General features: G+C 43.1%; 1 protein-coding gene across 4 annotated transcripts in view; it reads right to left on the bottom strand.

Moving 5' to 3' along the window:
- Nucleotides 1-7,152: 7,152 nt before the first annotated feature.
- Nucleotides 7,153-19,530, bottom strand: part of spata20 (spermatogenesis associated 20) — a 71,706-nt gene continuing 59,328 nt past the window's right edge. For 2 of the 4 annotated variants that reach the window (XM_028567647.1, XM_028567646.1), the window contains one exon: nucleotides 7,153-8,257. In XM_028567647.1, coding sequence (XP_028423448.1) covers nucleotides 8,063-8,257 — 195 coding nt within the window. In that variant the 3' untranslated portion in view covers nucleotides 7,153-8,062. Of the gene's footprint in view, nucleotides 8,258-8,637; nucleotides 9,284-19,530 lie in introns of those variants that run through there. The other 2 variants (XR_003691308.1, XR_003691309.1) reach the window with 2 other exon arrangements.

Raw genomic sequence — 19,530 nt, 5'->3', positions numbered from 1 at the left:
TCAGCTAAATTTAACTGTACGGACTGCTGAACTTAACTGTGTGTGACCGGTGGCTAATTTCTTAGGATAACATACCAATTGGTGTGCATAACTGTTGATACGATATCATACGAACCGGTTCATGAAAATGCGTTGCCTCAAATGTCAGTTAAAGTATTTCTAAAACACTTCACAAAAAGACCAGTGGCGAGTCTGTTTCTTGTTTCTGATTCAGGTCATAATGGGCAGCCACAGGCCCCAGCTGTATGCATTTAAAAAAAAACACCTGTCTGAGAAACATTAGGCTTCATGGTATAATTTATAGACTGGTGTAGCGGCTTTGAAATGATTTTTCTTGCTCTCGTGAGGGAAAAAGAAATCTCTGCTCACATTGTTTAATAATATCTCTATAATATATCTACTGGGCAGCTTTATGCTGCAGTGGAGCAGCTTGAAAAATGCAACATAGCAACAGAAGGGCGGTGATAACGTTCACACAAAGTGACTGAACGGGAGCAATAAAACAAGTTACAGGAGCTCTCATCTCAAAAGGAAGACTGCACTAAAACCATAAAAATTGTTTTATATTTTTCTCTGGCTGTTTCCCTATAAATAACCTGACCTGTTGACTTTCTCTTCCTTCATTTGCCCCATTCTCCTCACTCCATCTCATATTTCTCCCTATGTTCTCACATATTATTTCTTCTCTAGTGGTTGTCACTTGCACATAGCCCCCGAGAGAGGGGGAAGTGAACTGAGCTGCTATTAACCAGCTATCATGAGCTGTCCAATTTAATATAAGTTCATGAGGGAGGCAAGGCAAACGCACACACACACACACACACACACACACACACACACACACACACACACACACACACACACACACACACACACACACACACTCTGACTCACACTGATCACAGACAAAAGGGTATTTCTTCACCTTCAAAAAATTCCTGTTTTTATACAAATATTTTTGTCTATATTGTTTTAGGACAGGATATAATTCATTTTCAGTGACTATCCACACAACACACTATAATTGTAAAGGGTCCATATCATGCTCATTTTCAGGTTCATACTTGCATTATGGGTTTCTACTAGAACATGGTTACATGATTTAATTTCAATTATTTATTTTTTTATACTGTCTGTCTGAATATATCTGTATTCAGCCTCCGTCTGAAACACTCCGTTTTAGCACCTGTCCCTTTAAGCCCCCCTCCTGAAAAAGCCCAGTCTGCTCTGATTGGTCAGTGTTTTCAGGCCTTCAGCATCTGCGCTCTCGGAGTCTGTGCACATATATCCTTGAAGTTCCACTACCGGGATTGCTCCGTTGCCGACGGAAATTCTGCCGGATTTCACTCATTTAGGCCGGATATGCGTTACCTTGGGCTTCCTTTGTGTTGCCATTTTAAACTCAGGTCGATTTCTGAGGACTATGGTTAACCCTCTCTTGGCCCCTCAGATCTCTGCAGGGTAAATCCAGACAGCTAGCTAGACTATCTGTCCAATCTGAGTTTTCTGTTGCACGACTAAAACAACTTTTGAACGTACACACGTTCCACCAAAACAAGTTCTTTCCCGAGGCTATTTTGCAGATGCGCCGTTGCTCCATATTGCACTTAGCACCGCCCAAGACAATTGTCATTGGTATAAAGAAATGCCAATAAACCAGAGCAGGTTTTTCTACCATCCAGGATTGCTGTGTGGACTTGCCGGACCCTCCTCCGCAGCGCTGCTTTAGTATGCACAGTAATAGAAAAAGTTAAAATTCCTGTACCACCATAACTAGCCAAAAGTAAGGGGCTACATATTGTGTTTTGAAATTCCAAGCACCAATGTGAGTGTTTTTCACGTAGACTGTGACGATAACTCTATTACCTCTCCACCTCCACCCTGGCCGTCAGTTGGCCCGACAGCGTGTGGCTGGATGCACTCCACTGCTCATGACTGCTTTTGACATGCCGCTGCAGACGATATAGTCCAAGCCTTGATCCCTCACTGCTTCTATCATGTAGATGTAGACAGTGTTGGCTAAAATGTTTAAGTTTTAAGTTAGTTATTATCAATGCACAACAATTACAAAAGCAGTTGTCAATAAAAATGTAAGGGTCTCAGGCTCCTGCCAACAGTTCTCAAAAAGAAATCACACAAATAAAAAATCTTTTAATCTAAGTGCAATAAAATATAACATGAATGAAAATATGATATAAAAAAAGCAGGATGTATAAGCATAATAAGGAGTATATTATTATGCTTATATAAGAGGTGTAAACCGTTTGTAAAACAGTAAGGTAAAGTGACAAAATGTCATACAGAGAGATGAAGACTAAGGAGGAGAGACAGAGAGGTTAGAAGAGTGAGAAATAGGGTGACTGGCATGAATACGCCATCGCACAGTTTTAGTTCCATGTACTGTGTGATGCCGTGAAGTGGAAACGTGTGGATGTATATCTTTTTCACATGATGCTGTGTCTGTTTCCATCATCTAGCACTCCTGCGGACACCAGAGAATGTAATGATGAATGTGGATAGACACCTTCAACAACTCCCACAACAATACCTTGGGCATTTTGCTTCACACATGCCTCAAAGAACAGTGGCAGCAAAACATAAAGTGATAACATTTTGTATTATGAAAAATGTTGTGTCTCACCTTTTTTTGGCACACTGCTTTTTAAAAATGTTTTAAGATTATTTTTTTTGGGCGTTTTAGGCTTTTATTATATAGGACAGCTGAAGATGTGAAAGGGGAGAGAGAGAGGGGCAAAGGGCCGCAGGTCGGAGTTGAACCTGCGGCCGCTGCGAGAAGGACTGAGCCTTTGTACATGGGGTGCACGGTCTACCAGGAAGCCACCCAGGCGCCCCGGCACACTGCTTATTTAAGGAAGTACTCTAATTTCCATTCCAGTCTGGGGTTTTGTGTCTCTTTTCTGTCTTGATTGCTTTGGTCTTTTTGTAATTAATTTGTATCACTTTGTGGTCATTTTGTGTATCTTTGTAGTTGCGTTGGTGTTTTGTAGATGCTTTGTGTCCATTTGTGGTTGTTTTGCCCCTTTCCATATTTGTTGTGAGTCTATTGTGGTCTTTTTGTAGCGGTTTTACATCTCTTTGAAGTCGTTTATTTGTGGTCATTTTGAGTCTCTTCTTGATGTGTTTGTGTCTCGTTGAGTGACATTTTTCAGTTGAAGGCAAAGGGGGGGCCCCTGACACTTTGGGCCCCTTGGCCTTAGCTACAATACATCAATGACCAAGTGTCAGACAAAGTTAGCAAGTAGCTGATAAACTAATGAAGCATTTAGCAGTAAAAGTGGCAAATATTTATTTTAGGCGTTGGTGGAGACCAAAACAGAGCTAAATAAAGGGAATATTGGACTTACATTAAGAACCATGCCTCCATATGTGAAGGCTAATATTGCTCTGTCTGCTGGATGTGTAGTAGACCAACTGTTTGCTAATCACTTGTAAATTTAGGTAAAAAGAAATGTTGTGCTTTTAGCTCGGGTTGTTCTGCTGCCGCCAAGTGGCCACAAACATCAAATACTCGTCTTGGGAGCACATCATAGATGTCAAACAAGGTGAGAGAGGACTTACATTCCGACATGCTAGTCTTTCTGTTGTGGCCTTGTGAAGCATCCTAGGTGCAGTATTGGTTGTCTTGCTCTATCACATACCGCATGGGATAAAACTACATTGTATCCAATGCTCATTTTCATTCCTAAAGCTTAATGCCTGTTGGCTCAGGCTGATATTGTGTAGTCTCATCCAAGCATTAAGCCATAGCTGCTAAAAGAAAGGTGTGAATGTCCTCTTTGGTTTTTCAGCTCAGTGACAGAAGAGTAGAATAAGAGCATCCTTGTCCCACCCATACCCACTGTGCCTCTGAATGTTCCTCCTCTCTCCAAGTTGGTGTGTCGCTGTTCTCAGCCCCCTGTGGCCTCATTATCACACAGACAGACTGAAACACAGCAGCCATATCTGATAGCAAGCACAATAGCCCACGCACAACCTTAGATGGCCTGACTTCACAGAAACTTAAACACACAAACACACAGACTGGTATGAATCAATAATAATCCCATTATTGATCTACACTGTTGATCATATCTTAGTCAATCGACTTAGTAATAATGTTAAAATAACTGCTTTGGCAGATTGACAGCCATTTTTCTGTCGAACTTGGTAACTACATTTTATCGTCTACAAAACATACTTGCGGTGTACCACAAAGGTCAATCCTGGGCCCCATTCTTTTATTTTTTCATATGCTTCCTATTGGTCATTATTTACCGTTTCATTTTTCAATCCACCACTTTAGTCTGGACTGTACGGTTTAAGCTGTAGATGGATTTCCATAAAACTGTATGGAGAATTCCATGGTTCCCAGATGATGTATCCTTATGACTTTCCTGATCCTCTGTTTTATGTATCCAGTTATATTTAACTTAGCATCTACTATTTCTTTTTAAACATTTTAATTGTATTGTATGAGGGAGCCTAAGATTTTCATTGCCAACGATAACTGTAACTAACATATTTTCATACTACAATGTGTAAACATTTAGAGCAAAGCACAGCAGAAAATGTTTAATTCTATTAGTCACTCAAAGCTTTTATCTCCAAGGTATACCTCTGATCTACTCAGCCCATTCATACTGGGACATACACTTAGGTCAGTGGCTGTAGGTGACCATGCCATGTTACATAAACTTTTTTTTCATTTAAAAGTCAAATAATACATAAACTTTTACAACTGATTTTTAACTGATTTGGATGACTTTTTTTACCTCATTTATTTGGCTTTACTTTTCACTGTATAATCTTATTACTGTCTTTTGTTTAAGCACTGTTTTCTTTTTGTATGTTGCTATGAAAAGTGGTATACAAATACAGTTACAGTATTATCTTCGCTGATCTGTGGCGCGTAGATGACAGCGACATAAATAGCGGGGCCAACAGGTTCGCCGGGGTGGACCACTAATCTCAGCGCTAATTAAAATTCAGCTTGTGCAGCTCATCAAAACAAATAGGGCAGAACAATAACGAGAGGAGCGATGGAATTCAAGAAGGGAGGGGGGATAACAAATAGGGCGAAAGAATGAATAAATGAGAAGACAGCGGTTTTAACTTACAGAGCATGAGTGTGTCTGTTACTAAAGATAGTGGGGTCCCAACCTGGTAGAAGATGATAGGGTGAGACACCGGGGAAGGGGGGTGTGGGGGGGAGGACATAAGAATGAGGAGGAATTTCGAAATGCACGAAAAGGAGCCCCAAAGTGCCAAAAAGCATGACTGTTCACAATCAGACAGGTTAAGAACAGTGAAGTCGTGACACGGCAGCTAAAATGGAACAGAGCTATCCCTCTCTCTCTCTCTCTCTCTCCTCTTCCCCCTGTTTTCTTCTGTTCCTCTCTTGGCAATTCCTTGTTCTTCCACTGAATCAGCCGTCTGCCAAAATGACTTCCCTGGTTCTTGAGGCGACAAGGCCCTCGCCAGATCTGAGAGCACTGGAGGGGGAGAATTGGCAGACAGAAGCATGAAGAGAGAGCCAAAGAGGAGTGAAAGCAAAAGTAAACAAATGCAGATGGTCTTTGTTGTCACAGTCAGTCGGTGGATAACGTGGCGGAGCCACCTCACCTCTCGGGGAGGGGGTGAGGGATACGAGGCTGCCGCCATGTCATGATGGAAACATCACGTTTGCTGTGGTAGTCCTCCCGTCTTTTCTTCTCCATCGCTCCCAACCCTCCGAAATAAAACTCCCTCGCCTCTCTCCAGAGCAGCCCATCTGTCACACACACACACACACACACAGTGCTGGAATGTAACTAAGTACATTTACTCAAGTACTGTACCTAAGTACAAATTTGAGATACTTTTCTTACTTTATTTTTCATGCCACATTCTACTTCTACTCCGCTATATTTCAGAGAGAAATATTGTACTTTTCACCCGACAGCTTTAGCTACTAGTTAATTTACAAATTAAGATTTTTACACACAAAACACACTGTTTTATTATAAATTACACTAACCAACAATATATCAGCCTACAAGTCCAGCTGAAATAATTAGACGATTCAACACTTGGTTAATTGACAGAAGTGTTTGGATCGTTTCCAGTTTCTAAAATGTGAGGATTTTTTTTTTGCTGCAGGGAATACTTTTAGTTTTAATATTTTAAGAACATTATCCTGATTATACTTGCATACTTTCACTTAAAGTGCTCATATTATGCTTTTTGGCTTTTCCCCTTCCCTTAATTGTGTTATATATCTTTTTTGTGCACGTTATAGGTTTACAAAGTGAAAAAGCCCAAAGTCCACCCTAAAGGGACTTACCATCTCCAACAGAAAACACTGCTCACAAACTTCTCCAAACAGCTCTATTGTAGTCCAGCCTTTACTTCAGAGACAAACGTGCGTCACTTTGTAACACACGTTATAGTGCTCGCCTAGCTGCTAGCAGGGCACGCCCTCATACTCTGCTTCTGACTGGCTAGTAGTCCTAACCTAGGTACTCCCAACAAAGATGGAACAGAAGTGGATGCCTCACTCTGTAGCTAAAACAGAGAGCTCAACACACCGGGTGAAAAGAGGAGCTGCAGCAATGTGCACTACAACAAATATATGGTGTTTTTTTTTAAATTAAACCACATAAACCTATTCTGGTACAACCTCTTAATACAATTATGAACCTGAAAATGAGCATACTATGGGAATTTAAGTAACATTTTCAATGTAGGACTTTTACTTGTAGTGGAGTAATTTTTACACTGTAGTACTTTAGGATCTGAATACTTCTTCCACCACTGACAGTCACACAGTTTACATTACCTTTGTCCAGCCTGCTGGGGGATGAGACAAGGCACTGAATACACAACAGGGGTGTTTCTCTCTGTATGATGAATATTTAGAGCAAAGACAGACTGCTGGGACACATTCACATTCACATTCACTCACACTCTGTTTCTGCAGGAGTATTCCCCATCTTGGACTGAGAGAAAGAACCCATTATAAAAATGTCCCAAAAATATGTCATTTTGTCTAATATTCCTAAAATCTTAAGGCAAAAAATAAATAAATAAGAAAACAGACTCTTAAATCAGTTTGAGTGATCCCACTTATATAAACAGTTGTGCACCCAGAGAAAAAATGAAATGCACACTGCCTTTAAAGGGAGATGTATTTATTATTCAGGGTTGTGCGTATATATGCTGTGTATTGTTGTTGTCAAGAGAAAAGCCATCAGACACACAGTCAGCAGCAGTGGAGAAGAATCCTCTCACGCTGGATCAAAGATAACGGGAGCGAGAGCAGATAGTATACGGAGGAATCGGAAGAGAGAGCAGCTTCTTCACTGTGACGTTACAACTTATTAAATGAAATGCACACACGCTTTTGAAATGTATACATGTGGAGATATACAAACCTGCGAACCAACCTTTTTTTTGTTTCAATACACACACTCACACGTCTCCACTGTCAGATCCATGCAAAATGAATGTGGGAGCTGGAACACAGGGCCAGGAGAAGACAACAGGGGCACATTGGTTCATCTGCAAAATAGTGCCGGTCCAATTCATCCAAGTTGTCGTATCTATCAAGAGTCTGGAGTTAACTTCTGGGCAAACCGTCAAGCCAGGACATTTTGTACAAGTGCTACATACAATGTATTGTCAGTAGGTTGCCCTGCTGCTCTGCATATTTCTTTATAAGGACATTTAGATACCTGAATTTCAATATGGCTCCACTGATCAACTGTCCCTCAAAGCCTGCTGATAAAGAACTGGAGTTGATATCTGAGGTAATACTGTAGCTGGTCTTCCTAATAAAGAACAGGCTGGAGTTACAGGTTTGGAATTAAAAAAAGGACGAAAGCCCCAGTCATCTCATGGTGCTGTAACTATTCCTACCAATGTAGCGTATTGACTTTTTAAGCACTGGCATTCTTATGTGGCAATGTTAGATTCACTAGAACAGAAGGAGGCAGAAATAGACTAGGCTAGGCCTGCAGATTGGACGAGTGTAATCTATGAAGATTACAGCCCTCCTGTTGAATATCAGTCAATTCTTCAGTTGTCACTCTGAATGTACGTCCGTGGTCCCGTCCAGCAGGAGCCTGCGTAGTTCCTGGGGGTCAGTGACAGGAAGAGAACAGGTGAAGTCCTGGCAGACGTAGGCCGTGGCGACACCACCCTGCTGGGACATGGAGGAGAGGGCGGGCAGACGCTGGCACAGGAAATCGTCTGCATCGCCGTCAGTGAGCATCAAAACCTGCCAGAGAAGGGGTACAGGAGGAAGAAACGGAGGAAAAAGGAAGTTAGTTTAACATGTCAAAAATGTACGATTTGGGCTTCTTCGAGAAACCGCAGAACTGCTAAAAGGCAGAAAAGAATTCTCAAACTGACACAAATATAATATTACAAATTGGAACCTTTTGTGGAGCATCCATTTTTCAGTTGAGCATCTCAGCAGGGGGATGGATCCCGGTCGTTCTATTTTTCATTTAACAACTACACATTATCCACGGTGAGTGCTGAGGAAAACTTTGACCAGACCCAGGCTGTTGGTGGGCGGGGTCTGGCAGTGCCGGTTGGGGGCGTGATGAACAGTGGTAATTATTGTCACAATAAAGATAATGGAACTATGACTAGAAATAGTAATTGTAGTAGTTCATGGTGTAGCAGGACGCAGCAGGACGTAGCAGGGTGTAGCAGGGCAGAGCAGGGCGTGGCAGAGCACTGCAGAGCATAGATATGTGCTTTATGTGTCCTGCCTGCAGCAGAAGTGGTTCCCAAATAAACCTCAACTCCATTGCTACACCAGTGTCGCCCTTTCATACCCAAAACAAATCATTAAAATATGGGTAACTACTGACAAGTGTGTGAGTGTGGCTCAAGGTGAAAAAAAAAAGGCATCTGCTTATGTTGGTGTGTGTGTGTGTGTGTGTGTGTGTGTGTGTGCGCGCGCGCTCTCTCGGAAAGGCAGCAGAGCAAAGTCCATCCCTAAGGCAGCTTCCTGTCAAACACGTGTCATTTCCTCCAGGCGCGGCAACTCCGGCGGTCCACAACGGAGCGAGAAATGACAACACAAACAACGGGCCGAGACAGAAAGGATACCAGGAGGGAGCCGCGGAGGAGACAGAAAGGCAGAATGTGGAGCAAGGTCCGGTGACACATCTCATCTCAGGTCAAGTTCTGCCAGAGAAGACTGACATGCACGTCAGACGGCAGACTGATGGGTCAGCACATCAAAGGGTACACACCTACTGATGGCTGCTGGCTTGATTGATCGTAGGAGCTGGACAAAATAATAATAATAATAAGCTTTATTTATATAGCACCTTTCATACACAAAATACAGCTAAAAGTGCTACATTTAACACAATAATAGAGAAGAAAATAATAATAATAATACATTTTAATTTATATACAGACGTTAAAGGAGCACAACGACCGGAAAATTGGCAGCCTTAACGCTTAACCCCCTACAAGCATGCCACACTGCAGCAGGGGCAAGGAAAAAAGGAAAAAGGGAAAAAGGAAAAAAGGAAAAAAGGGAAAAAGGGAAAAAGGAAAAAAGGGAAAACTCCCATATTCCCGGAAGAAGCAGAGAACCAGCAGAGCCCATCTGCTTCCGGCTGGCTGCTGCTCTAACAGCAGCAGTCCGGTGTAGAACAATCCAAAAGAGTAGTCTTACGAGATAAAATGAGATACCGGTAACTAAAAGTTGTCATGTACAGGTATGTTTTCAGTTTTTTTGTTTTTTTAGTTTTTTAAAGATGTTCCCTGTACTCGCCGGTCTGATGTACAGAGGCCGGGTGTTCCATAGCTTTGGTGCGTAGTGGATGAAAGCAGCTTCTCCACTTTGCTTGTGGAGCACTTTGGGTACAACTAAAAGATTAGCATTGGGAGATCTAAGTTTCCTTTGTGGTTGATAAGATACTAAAGTCTCAGAGATATATGAAGGCGCTATGCCATTCAGAGCTTTATAAGCAATTAACATAACTTAAAATCAATTTTATAGGAAACAGGGAGCCAGTGCAGTTCAGCTAACGCAGGGGTGAAAATGCAGGAAATGTCCATCATTTCAATACACCTTGCAGTGTAAATGCACTTACAGCTATACGCCCTCTGCTGTACTGGTGCTGCCATGTTTGCCTGTGTCACCGATAGCTGAGGCCAGGTCAATCAGTGTTTCTTTCCACAACAAATGAGAAGACAAACAACTGAATTTAACAAAAATGGGTATGTAAGATGACATTCTAACAAATGATATCTTCCATAGTAGGCCTGGGTATCAACCTCATTATGTTTTTTGTACCAAACAAAAAAAAGAGAAAACCATCAAGTACCCGAAAGCTGCCACTGAATGTCTGAATGTGTGGAGTAAGGTCTGGCTACACCACCTATAGATTCTAGGAAAGGAGGGAAAAACACTCTGGTCTTTTTTTAGCATTTCTTTAAACCAATCACAATGGTCTTGGACAGCGCTAAGCTCGGGACGCAGCAACGGTGGCTCTGCAAAATAGTCTCTGGAAGGAACTTGTTTTGGTGGAACATTTGCACACACAGGTTTTTTAACATTAATATGCGCTCCCCCAGCCTGGCTATGGTCCCCCAGCTGCTAGAAATGGTGATAGGTGTAAACCTAGCCCTGGGTATCCTGCTCTGCCTTTGAGAAAATGAAAGCTCAGATGGGCCGATCTGGAATCTTCTCCTTATGAGGTCATAAGGAGCAAGGTTACCTCCCCTTTCTCTGCTTTGCCCGCCCAGAGAATTTGGCCCACCCATGAGAGAGAGACATCATGGCTTTCATACGAGCAAAGTGGCAGTTGGTCAAGGCCACACCCCCACCCCCACCCTCCACCTTAGGGGACCACTAAGGCCTATATAAAAGCTTCCAAAGAGAACTATGTCATGGGACCTTTAAGAACGGCAACACACAGACAGCGGAAGGTGAGGGACATCCGGCGCATGTCAGGCAGTTATCCTGGAAATGCACTTGGTTGATCCAGACTACCTTAATAATGCATGCGCCTGCCTTCACCCTAAATCTAAACTTGGCCATTAGAGCAGACACTCCTCTTCTGTCCCCTGTCTGCCAGCCAGCATTCACCCGGGCCATCATGCAAAACGGTTTGCATCTGCTCCATCCTGTCTCAATGAGACCTCGTGCTCTCATTCAACGGCCGCCTTAATGCGCCCCAAGTGCTCCACTCAGCCATTTAGACGCTCATTTGTGCCGGTAGGCACCTGCCCTTCTAATGCCACGAAACCATCAATGGGTTACGCTTCGCCTCTCCTGCCATTGAAGACTGCACCACCGCAGCGGTGGGGTGATTCTGTTCCCAGTACTAAATGAGATGCCTGGTAAATGAAAAAAAAAAAATGAAATTCCTCCTTAGGGGATGATGAAGGGATGCTGCCCTTATCTTATCTTATTCTCTGCAGTGATGCTGGGAAACCTCTGCACACAGCTCAGAGCTCATAAATAACCTGAATCACAGGATTCACACAGATCACCGTAGAGTGAAGACTGGTGAGGAGTGTAATGGAATGTGGTCATAGCGGTGTGACCGTTGCTATGGAGACAGGAGGAGGATTTCCCTGCCAAGCCGAAACCTTTTCCTCTCTGTCCTGACTCTTTGTTTTGCGTGTCAGCTTCACGCAGTCCCTCTCTGGTGGCCAGACCATATCCAGCCGCGCGCCCTCATCTGAAAGGCCACGCTGTAGTCTGTCCGTGTCACAACAACTCCATCTACACACACGCCTGGGGGCTGGACAGGACCAGAGAGTGTGTGGTAGAGTGATGGAGAAAGACATCAACGGTGAGAGACAGGGAGACAGATTATGTGGGAATGTGTACACGAGGCTTGTGAACATGATGAAGTGAATGCAAAGTGTGCGGTCTTGCATTCTGTGCACTGCAAAATGTGTGTGTGTGTGTTTGAAGCTGTAGCAGACAGCATAGTTGGCTACACATGAGAGCACAGTCAAACTCCCACTGGGTTAATTCCTTCATACACTGGGCAAGCCTGAAACAAATACAACACACACACACACACACACACACACACACACACACACACACACACACACACACACACACACACACACACACACACACACACACACACACACACACACACACACACACACACACACACACACACACACACACACACACACACACACACACACTAAATGTCCCCACACTGGCTGCTCCCTCCCACTCTTTCTCTCTCATTTTGCCAAAACAGTTGAGCTCAGACACTTTCAAAGAACATAGTGTACCTGTGCTGAAAGTAACACAAAAAACACACACCCACCTCTTCAGGAACCACTGAAATGTTTTCTCTCCCATCGGTTTCTAACCTTGCTAGTCCGCACACGACTCACAAAGCCGACCGCTATCAGCAAGACAGAGCTACAGAAACACAATGAACACACCAAACGCACACTTTAGAGAGCCGCTGTCGCACCTGAGGAAGAGGGATGGTGGTAAATAGCGCCGCAGCCAAGCATGAGAAGATTTACTCCCTCCATCCCTCTCACTCCGCTTTGTCTTGACACGCATGCACGCACGCACACACACACACACACACACACACACACACACAGGGACCTGCTCAGTCATCATAACAACCTGGCCACTGGGCTGCCGCCCCAGGACAAACACAGACACACACATTCACACGCCGAGACAAAATGTGGGGTGATGGAGGGCAGGCAGCAGCAGGGCCACATGCGCCACACACACACACACACACATTGTCAGCCATGCGCTGACACCATCAGCTTCATTTACTCAACTGAATATTCATCAGGAGAGAGAGAGGGGGGGGGGGGTGGAGGGTGAGGTGAGAGCACTAGAGAGACAAAAATAGGCTGGAGGGAAGAAGGCAAAGAAACCAAGAAGATTAAACACAGACGTGCAAGGAGCCATTCATCATTAATCACTGATCGGGCTGAAACTGCCGTGTCATAAGAAATTAGGGCTGTCCTCGATTAAAGAAATTCTTAGTCGATTTTTTTTCAAGAGTTGATTTAATCGACTAATTCTCCACAAAGAATCGTGTAAAAGCACCACTTTACATCTCGTGTTTACCAGAGATGTGCTCATACACACACACGTTTCTTGGAAAGAAGTCATTCAGCACGAAAGAAGCATTGCAAAATGGATCGACTAAAGACATCTTAGTAGCCTGGTTGACACCAGACCCTTCTCAGTTGTCACTGAGAGTGGGTCTGGACAAGGTTCAATCGCAGCTCACTTCCAAAGGGGGGCGTCACCAACGGACGCAGCTCAATTGGATAGTCCCTCAACCAATCGGAGCAACGATCCGGGTGACGTAGCAGCGACAGCGGCATCACTGGGTGACGCTGCGCTTCGGTGGCCGTCATGTTGAATGTAAACAAAAAGCTACTCGCTGTCGCTGCTTTATCGCCATCGTGTAAAGCCCGCCTCAACGGTTGCGATTGGTGCCTTGATTTGGAAAAATTGGAAATGGGCTTGTATGGGCCAGACTGACTTGCAGAGCAAATCTCAAATCTGCCGGATTTTCATCAGGGTTTTTCCCCAGGCTACATCTTAGTGGACTAAGATCAAAACGCCCAATTAGTCAACTAATCGACTAAGAGGGGGCAGCCATATTAGAAATCACTTATCTGCCAGTCATTGTACAATTTGGACACTGTATTTATCATTCAACTCACTGACTATTAGTTTGTTTGCTCCTCACAACTATGCATGTATTTTTATACAGTATCCAAAAGGATTGTTTATTTTGTGTGTATTCATTTCCTGATCTCCCTTTTGCTCCACCTTTTATGCATTAGGGTCCCACTGACAGTGAAGGAGCTCTAGCATCCAGACTAACGCGTGACAGCATGGCTCTCAACAACAACAAAAACACTTTCATTTGGCTACTTCTGAATAAAAAGTAAAAATCTGAATAAATGAGAGGAAAATCTAAATAAATACATGGGGTTCCATACAGGGCACAATGGCTCACTGAATGGTTTAAAAAGTCATGTGAAGCATATGCACTTGGCCTCTGCAGTCACAGATCTCAACCCAGTTGAACACCTGCCGTGTTATTACAGGGCTTTAGCACTAAAAGCATAAGTTCAACACCGCCAGAGAGAGAGGCCATTACTTCCAATGGAAAGTGCAGCTGTGCTCTCTCAAGGCGGCTGCATGAGCCATAGCTGTGCACGCTTTGCTGACTTTCTCACTAGGTTTAGCAGCCAAAGTTCAATTAACCCAAACTTACTGTAGACCCCAAATACGCTGACCTCAAAAATGCATGTCCAATTTCATTGACCGGAGGCAAGTTTTTTTTTTTACATGACTATATTCCCACAGAGTAAAACTTGCTCTCACACACACATAGTACACTGCGTCCGGGCATGTCTGTATTTGGAAGTCTATCGGTAAAGTTAACAGGCAGTGTGTCCGTGTGTGCCTGTGTGTGTCTGTGTGTCCGTGTGTGTGTGCGCCTGTGTGTGTGTGTGTAGCGCTGTGTGTGCCTGTGTGTGTGTGTGTGTGTGCGCTGTGCGCTGGGAAGCGGTGTGTCTGTCTGTGTGTGCTGCGGGGCAGCTCTGTGTCTTGTGTGTGTGCAACCAATCAGCGCGCAGCTCATCTAAATATTCATGAGCATACTATATATGGCAGAAAACCTCTTGTTCATTCTAAAGCCCATTCACAGTGTTGCATTGGGGAGCATAGAACAGCACCGGGGCCATTTTCAGCTAGGGCTGGGCAATATATCGATATCGTGATATGATACTAGATATCGTCTTAGATTTTGGATATTGTGATATGACATAAGTGGTGTTTTTTCGGAACTCACCAGACTGTTCTAGCTGTTCTATTATTTGCCTTTTCCCAACTTTGACATTATGTTCACATTGCTGATGATGATTTATCTAAAATCTAAGTTTGAACATATTTTGTTAAAGCACCAATTGTCAACCGTAGAATACTGCCGCAATATCGATATCGAGGTATTTGGTCAAGAATATTGTGATATCCGATTTTCTCCATATCGCCCAGCCCTACCCTATATAATCATTTTTTTTTTTTTTTTTTTTTTAAATGGACACGCTCATTTGTGTGTCTTCGGACCTGAGTGAGAGGGAGTGTTCGGGTGGTGTGCTCTGGCCTTTGTCGCGCTGAGCATCAGTTTCCAGCTGCTGACAGTTTGTGCAGGTCCCTCTCCACTAAATCACCAGCGTCTCCGCTGAGATTTCAGGACCTTGGTGTCTGAGCAGAATTAATGCCTCTCTCCTCCATCAGCCCCTGACACCTACCGCATACTGCACTGGCTTCTGCTGCATTTACTGTAACATGAAAGGGAATTATCATTTGCTCGTCATAAAAGTCATGTCAAGTTAAAAATGTTAAGGAGATCAAATCGGAGTGTTATGAGGGCAATATTTTAAGTAACTGTCACGTCTTCAGCTACTACAGTAGCCCAGAAGTATAACAATAGAAGAATGTGTCCGTAGGTGATGATGCACTTGATTGGGGGGTGGGGGGTAGCTTCGGTAGCTGTATTTGGGAGTGCACATGGATTCTTGTATCAGCCTCAAAAATCCTGTAGAAGTCAGACACTAATACCCTTTTTCCACCAAAATTAGCTTGTATATGCAGGTTTTTTTTGTAAATGCGGTAAAACAATAAACATAGGGGATGGACACCTTTCCAATTGCAAATAGACGAGCACGCCTTTCTGTTTCTTTTTTCTTCTGGTGTGTCGCGTTCAACGTTACGAATGTATTGGAAAACAGGGTTAGGAAATGGTAGAGAGCAGCACACTGGTCAGTGAACTGTTACCTATTCAGTCTTTCTTGCAAACTGGGCGCAGGGTAATTTGGAACGACATCCGAGTGCAGCTTGAGCAGAGACAGAAGTTAGGCCATGACCACACAACAAGAAAAAGTTGACTAGGGCGCTTCTATATTCAAAAAAAGAAGAAGCTGGCAGCGTTTTGGTTCCAAAAAGCAGCCGAGAGCGTCTTTTGTTGCTGTAAAAACAGCTACGAATGCTAAAAAGACTGGTGAACAACAGTGACCCCTGAGAACAACTAGCGAGCGTCTGTAGGTGTGAGATTAAAGACTGCTGGACTCCATGAGAGGTGTTTCATTAGCTCTCAGTCACACAGCAGTCACAATCGGAAATCTTTTACATTTTTTTTTAATTCAGCTTTGTTTATAACTCATCACAGGAAACTTTAAACTAAGACAGGTGTAGAGAAATGGAGTCTCACGTCTTATGGGAAAGTAATGCTGGCTGGAACAGAGCTGTTACATCACACTGTGCGGGAGGTCATCTGTGCACTAGCCCACATCTCATTTCATGCTACAGTAATGTAGATGCACACGGGCATATGTTGTCTTTTTACAACGATCCACAAATGGATGATTCATGTACAGTGAGAGGAAAAACATAACCGAGAGGAAGAGAGAGGGAGAGTCGCATGGGGGAAAAAGACGGACCAGCTCACCAGAGTAATTTAAACAATCCTATTAATGAAAAACAACATTATTAGATGTTGTGTTCAGTCTAGTTTCACCGGGGGACACTGATTGGATAACAGTTTTGCATCCTGATAGCTTATCAGATTCAGATGAGGGATCAAGTGATGAAGATGAAGAGGATTTAGCTTAGCTTAGAGGGTTTCCACTATTCACAACCAGAATCAGGTTTATCACTTACAAGGAACAGTGTTGCTGTTTGATGCATACAATTGTATTTATTATACATAAATAAAAATAAAGGCAAAGTACCCAGTCAAGAAATATAGCACAGGAAGACTATAATATGAAAAACATACTATTAAAATACTACAACAGATATGTACAATATATAACTGCTTTAGAATAAGAAAGCTGTGCAGGTTTTAGCAGGATATGCAAAAATATTTATGAATGACAGTTTGACTGTGAATGTATATAAATAATATTTACGGACACAAATTGTTACAGTATAATGTTTAAACTTTCTAAAAGTTAACATAAAGACAGTTTGAGACAAGTCTTATGTTCTTACAATTAAAATAATACTTAATTTCTCTAACTTTTTCCCTTTCTATACCCTCAATGGACAACAACAATTGTAAAATGCTTAATAAAAAACACATTTTAAAATAATTAATGAAAGCGGGTTATGTAAGCACTAATAAGTTGGAAAATAGCTTTGACGTTCGTAACTATTTCTCTTATCGTGCACATTAACAGTATTAATGTTGGTAGTAGGGCTGGGCGATAAAACGATAACGATATGTATCGCTATAGAAACATAATCAATATCAATAGAAAATGCGGTCGATAAAACGTTTGATAACTTGTTTTTCTTCATCAGAAGAAACCAGAGGTTGTGAATCAAGTTTGGTTGCATGAACAAAGGCCCTCACTCTCTGGCAACCTAGCAACGTGGGGAGTGACACTCTAACAGCCAATCATGTAACAGTATCAAGTTTGGTTGCGCCACATCGCTGTCTCGTGTTCTTCAATAACAGAACCGGCATGGAGTGGAAAGTGAGTGCCGCAGCGAGCGAGGAAATCGTTGATAAAACAGGAAAAGTCAGTATCGCAGTTTTGGGGATTTTATAAGTCTGACCGTAGTCAAACCAATGTCGTCAGACCAACACTGGTAATACCATAAACTTGTTTTACCACTTTAGCCGCGCTCACACTTTCGAGCACAGCCGTATTCGCCATCAACGTCCAACAACATCTGCAGCTGCAACACGGCACAAGCAGCAGAGCACCATGGAGAGGTACTCTGCATCAGCGCCTTACTAAACGCTACAAAGAAATAACGGAGGCAGACATGCTGAGCACTGTCCAGAAGCCAGGTTACCAACCTAGCACTAAACCTGCAGAAAATAGTTCCTTCTCAGGTTTCTTATATTTAGCTAACACTTTGCACTATTTTATGACACTTTATTAAGCACTTCTTACTTATTCTTTAATTTTGCACCTTAATGTTAAGAGATAATTGTTAAGTGTTCATTGTGATTTTAGACCTGTTTACATTTGAATTATTTGAGTGTTTTCCATGGTTGTGTTGACATTTCTGCTTTTACAACTGAGGGGATTATAATCAGAGCAGGGTTAAGTTTAAAATAAAAATGTTTAAATTTAATATATTTTTCTCCTGGTCCTTATTTTAAATAGGTAATAAAAAATATCAATAATTATCGATATCGACCGATATGAAAAACTTATATCGTGATACAGTTTTCAACCATATCGCCCAGCCCTAGTTGGTAGAATCTTTTACATCTTAATATTAATTTAATTTCCAAGGTATGCTATTGAAAAATAGAAGGGCACTCAGAGAGCGCAGGCCTCCTCCAGGGCCATGCCCTGTCTCACAATGTTGTGTGTAGTTAAAAATGATTTGTGTATCCGCCCCTTGATTCGGATCCTAAAAAGTAGTTCTTCCTTGGCCCGTGCTACACCCTACCACCAAGTTTCACGAGAAGCGGGCCGATAGTTTTTCCGTTATCCTGCTGACAGACAGACAAAGCAACAAGCCGAACCAAAAACAAACTCTGTGACGAAGGACGGTTACACGGTGAAACTAAACTTGGACGATTGTTTTGACCCCCACTACATCCCTGATTATATCAGAGGAAAACATCCACAGCTTATAAAGATAAAGAGAGAGCGACAGAGTGAGGAAAACACTGTGTGTGTGTGTGTGTGTGTGTGTGTGTGTGTGTGCAAATGCATTTGCACTTCTTATCTGTTCAGCATTTATTTACCGAGCTGAGATGCGGATAAGCGTCGAGTGTCGAGCACAACTGCAGCAGACATACAGACGAGATACAAGACGAGAGGATTATATCTCCAGCAACACCACTAAAGCTGTCCACACTCTGCTGGATGCCGAGTGCGCACGCGCACGCGCACGCGCACACGCACACGCACACACCTTCCCCTATTATGGATGGACTGGCATGTGGTGGAATTACTAAATAGAAGGGAAGATGGAGGGAACAAAATTAACACTCAATGGAGGGATGGAAAATTTCAGATTAAACACATTTAGGAAGAATGGAGTGAGATAGACGTGTGTGTAAGAGCGTGATGACGAGCAAAATTTAAAAAAATTTAAAAAAGCAGGAGAAAAGAGAATGAGCGCATCGACAGTCTGCCTGGAGAGCACTTTCCTGCTACGGGAAACATCTGGGACCTTTCCCACAGCTGTCAATCAACCTGGCCTCTGCTCTCTGACTGGTTATTGGGCTTAGCGGCTCAGAGAACAGGGGAATCAATTCCCACGACACAATACTACATACGGACACGCACACACACACAAACACGCACGCAACCTTTGATGAGAGAACCGAGGGATTGTGACGGAGGGGAGGAAGGAGTAGAGGTGTAACAAGGCAGCAGCATGAAGTGAGGGAGGTCAAAAGTCACTGAGGAGGACTGTGAGAGCGCCTGGCTCTAATCCTCCTCTGCACGGTGTTGTTTCCAGTTGCTAGTTAGCGTCGGTCTAGACTCCCCATCTCCACCCGTCTC

This window comes from Perca flavescens, chromosome 21, assembly GCF_004354835.1.
Source record: "Perca flavescens isolate YP-PL-M2 chromosome 21, PFLA_1.0, whole genome shotgun sequence".
NCBI lineage: Eukaryota > Metazoa > Chordata > Actinopteri > Perciformes > Percidae > Perca > Perca flavescens.
The sequence above is the reverse complement of the archived record's forward strand: the minus strand, read 5'-3'. Positions and strand labels throughout refer to the sequence as shown.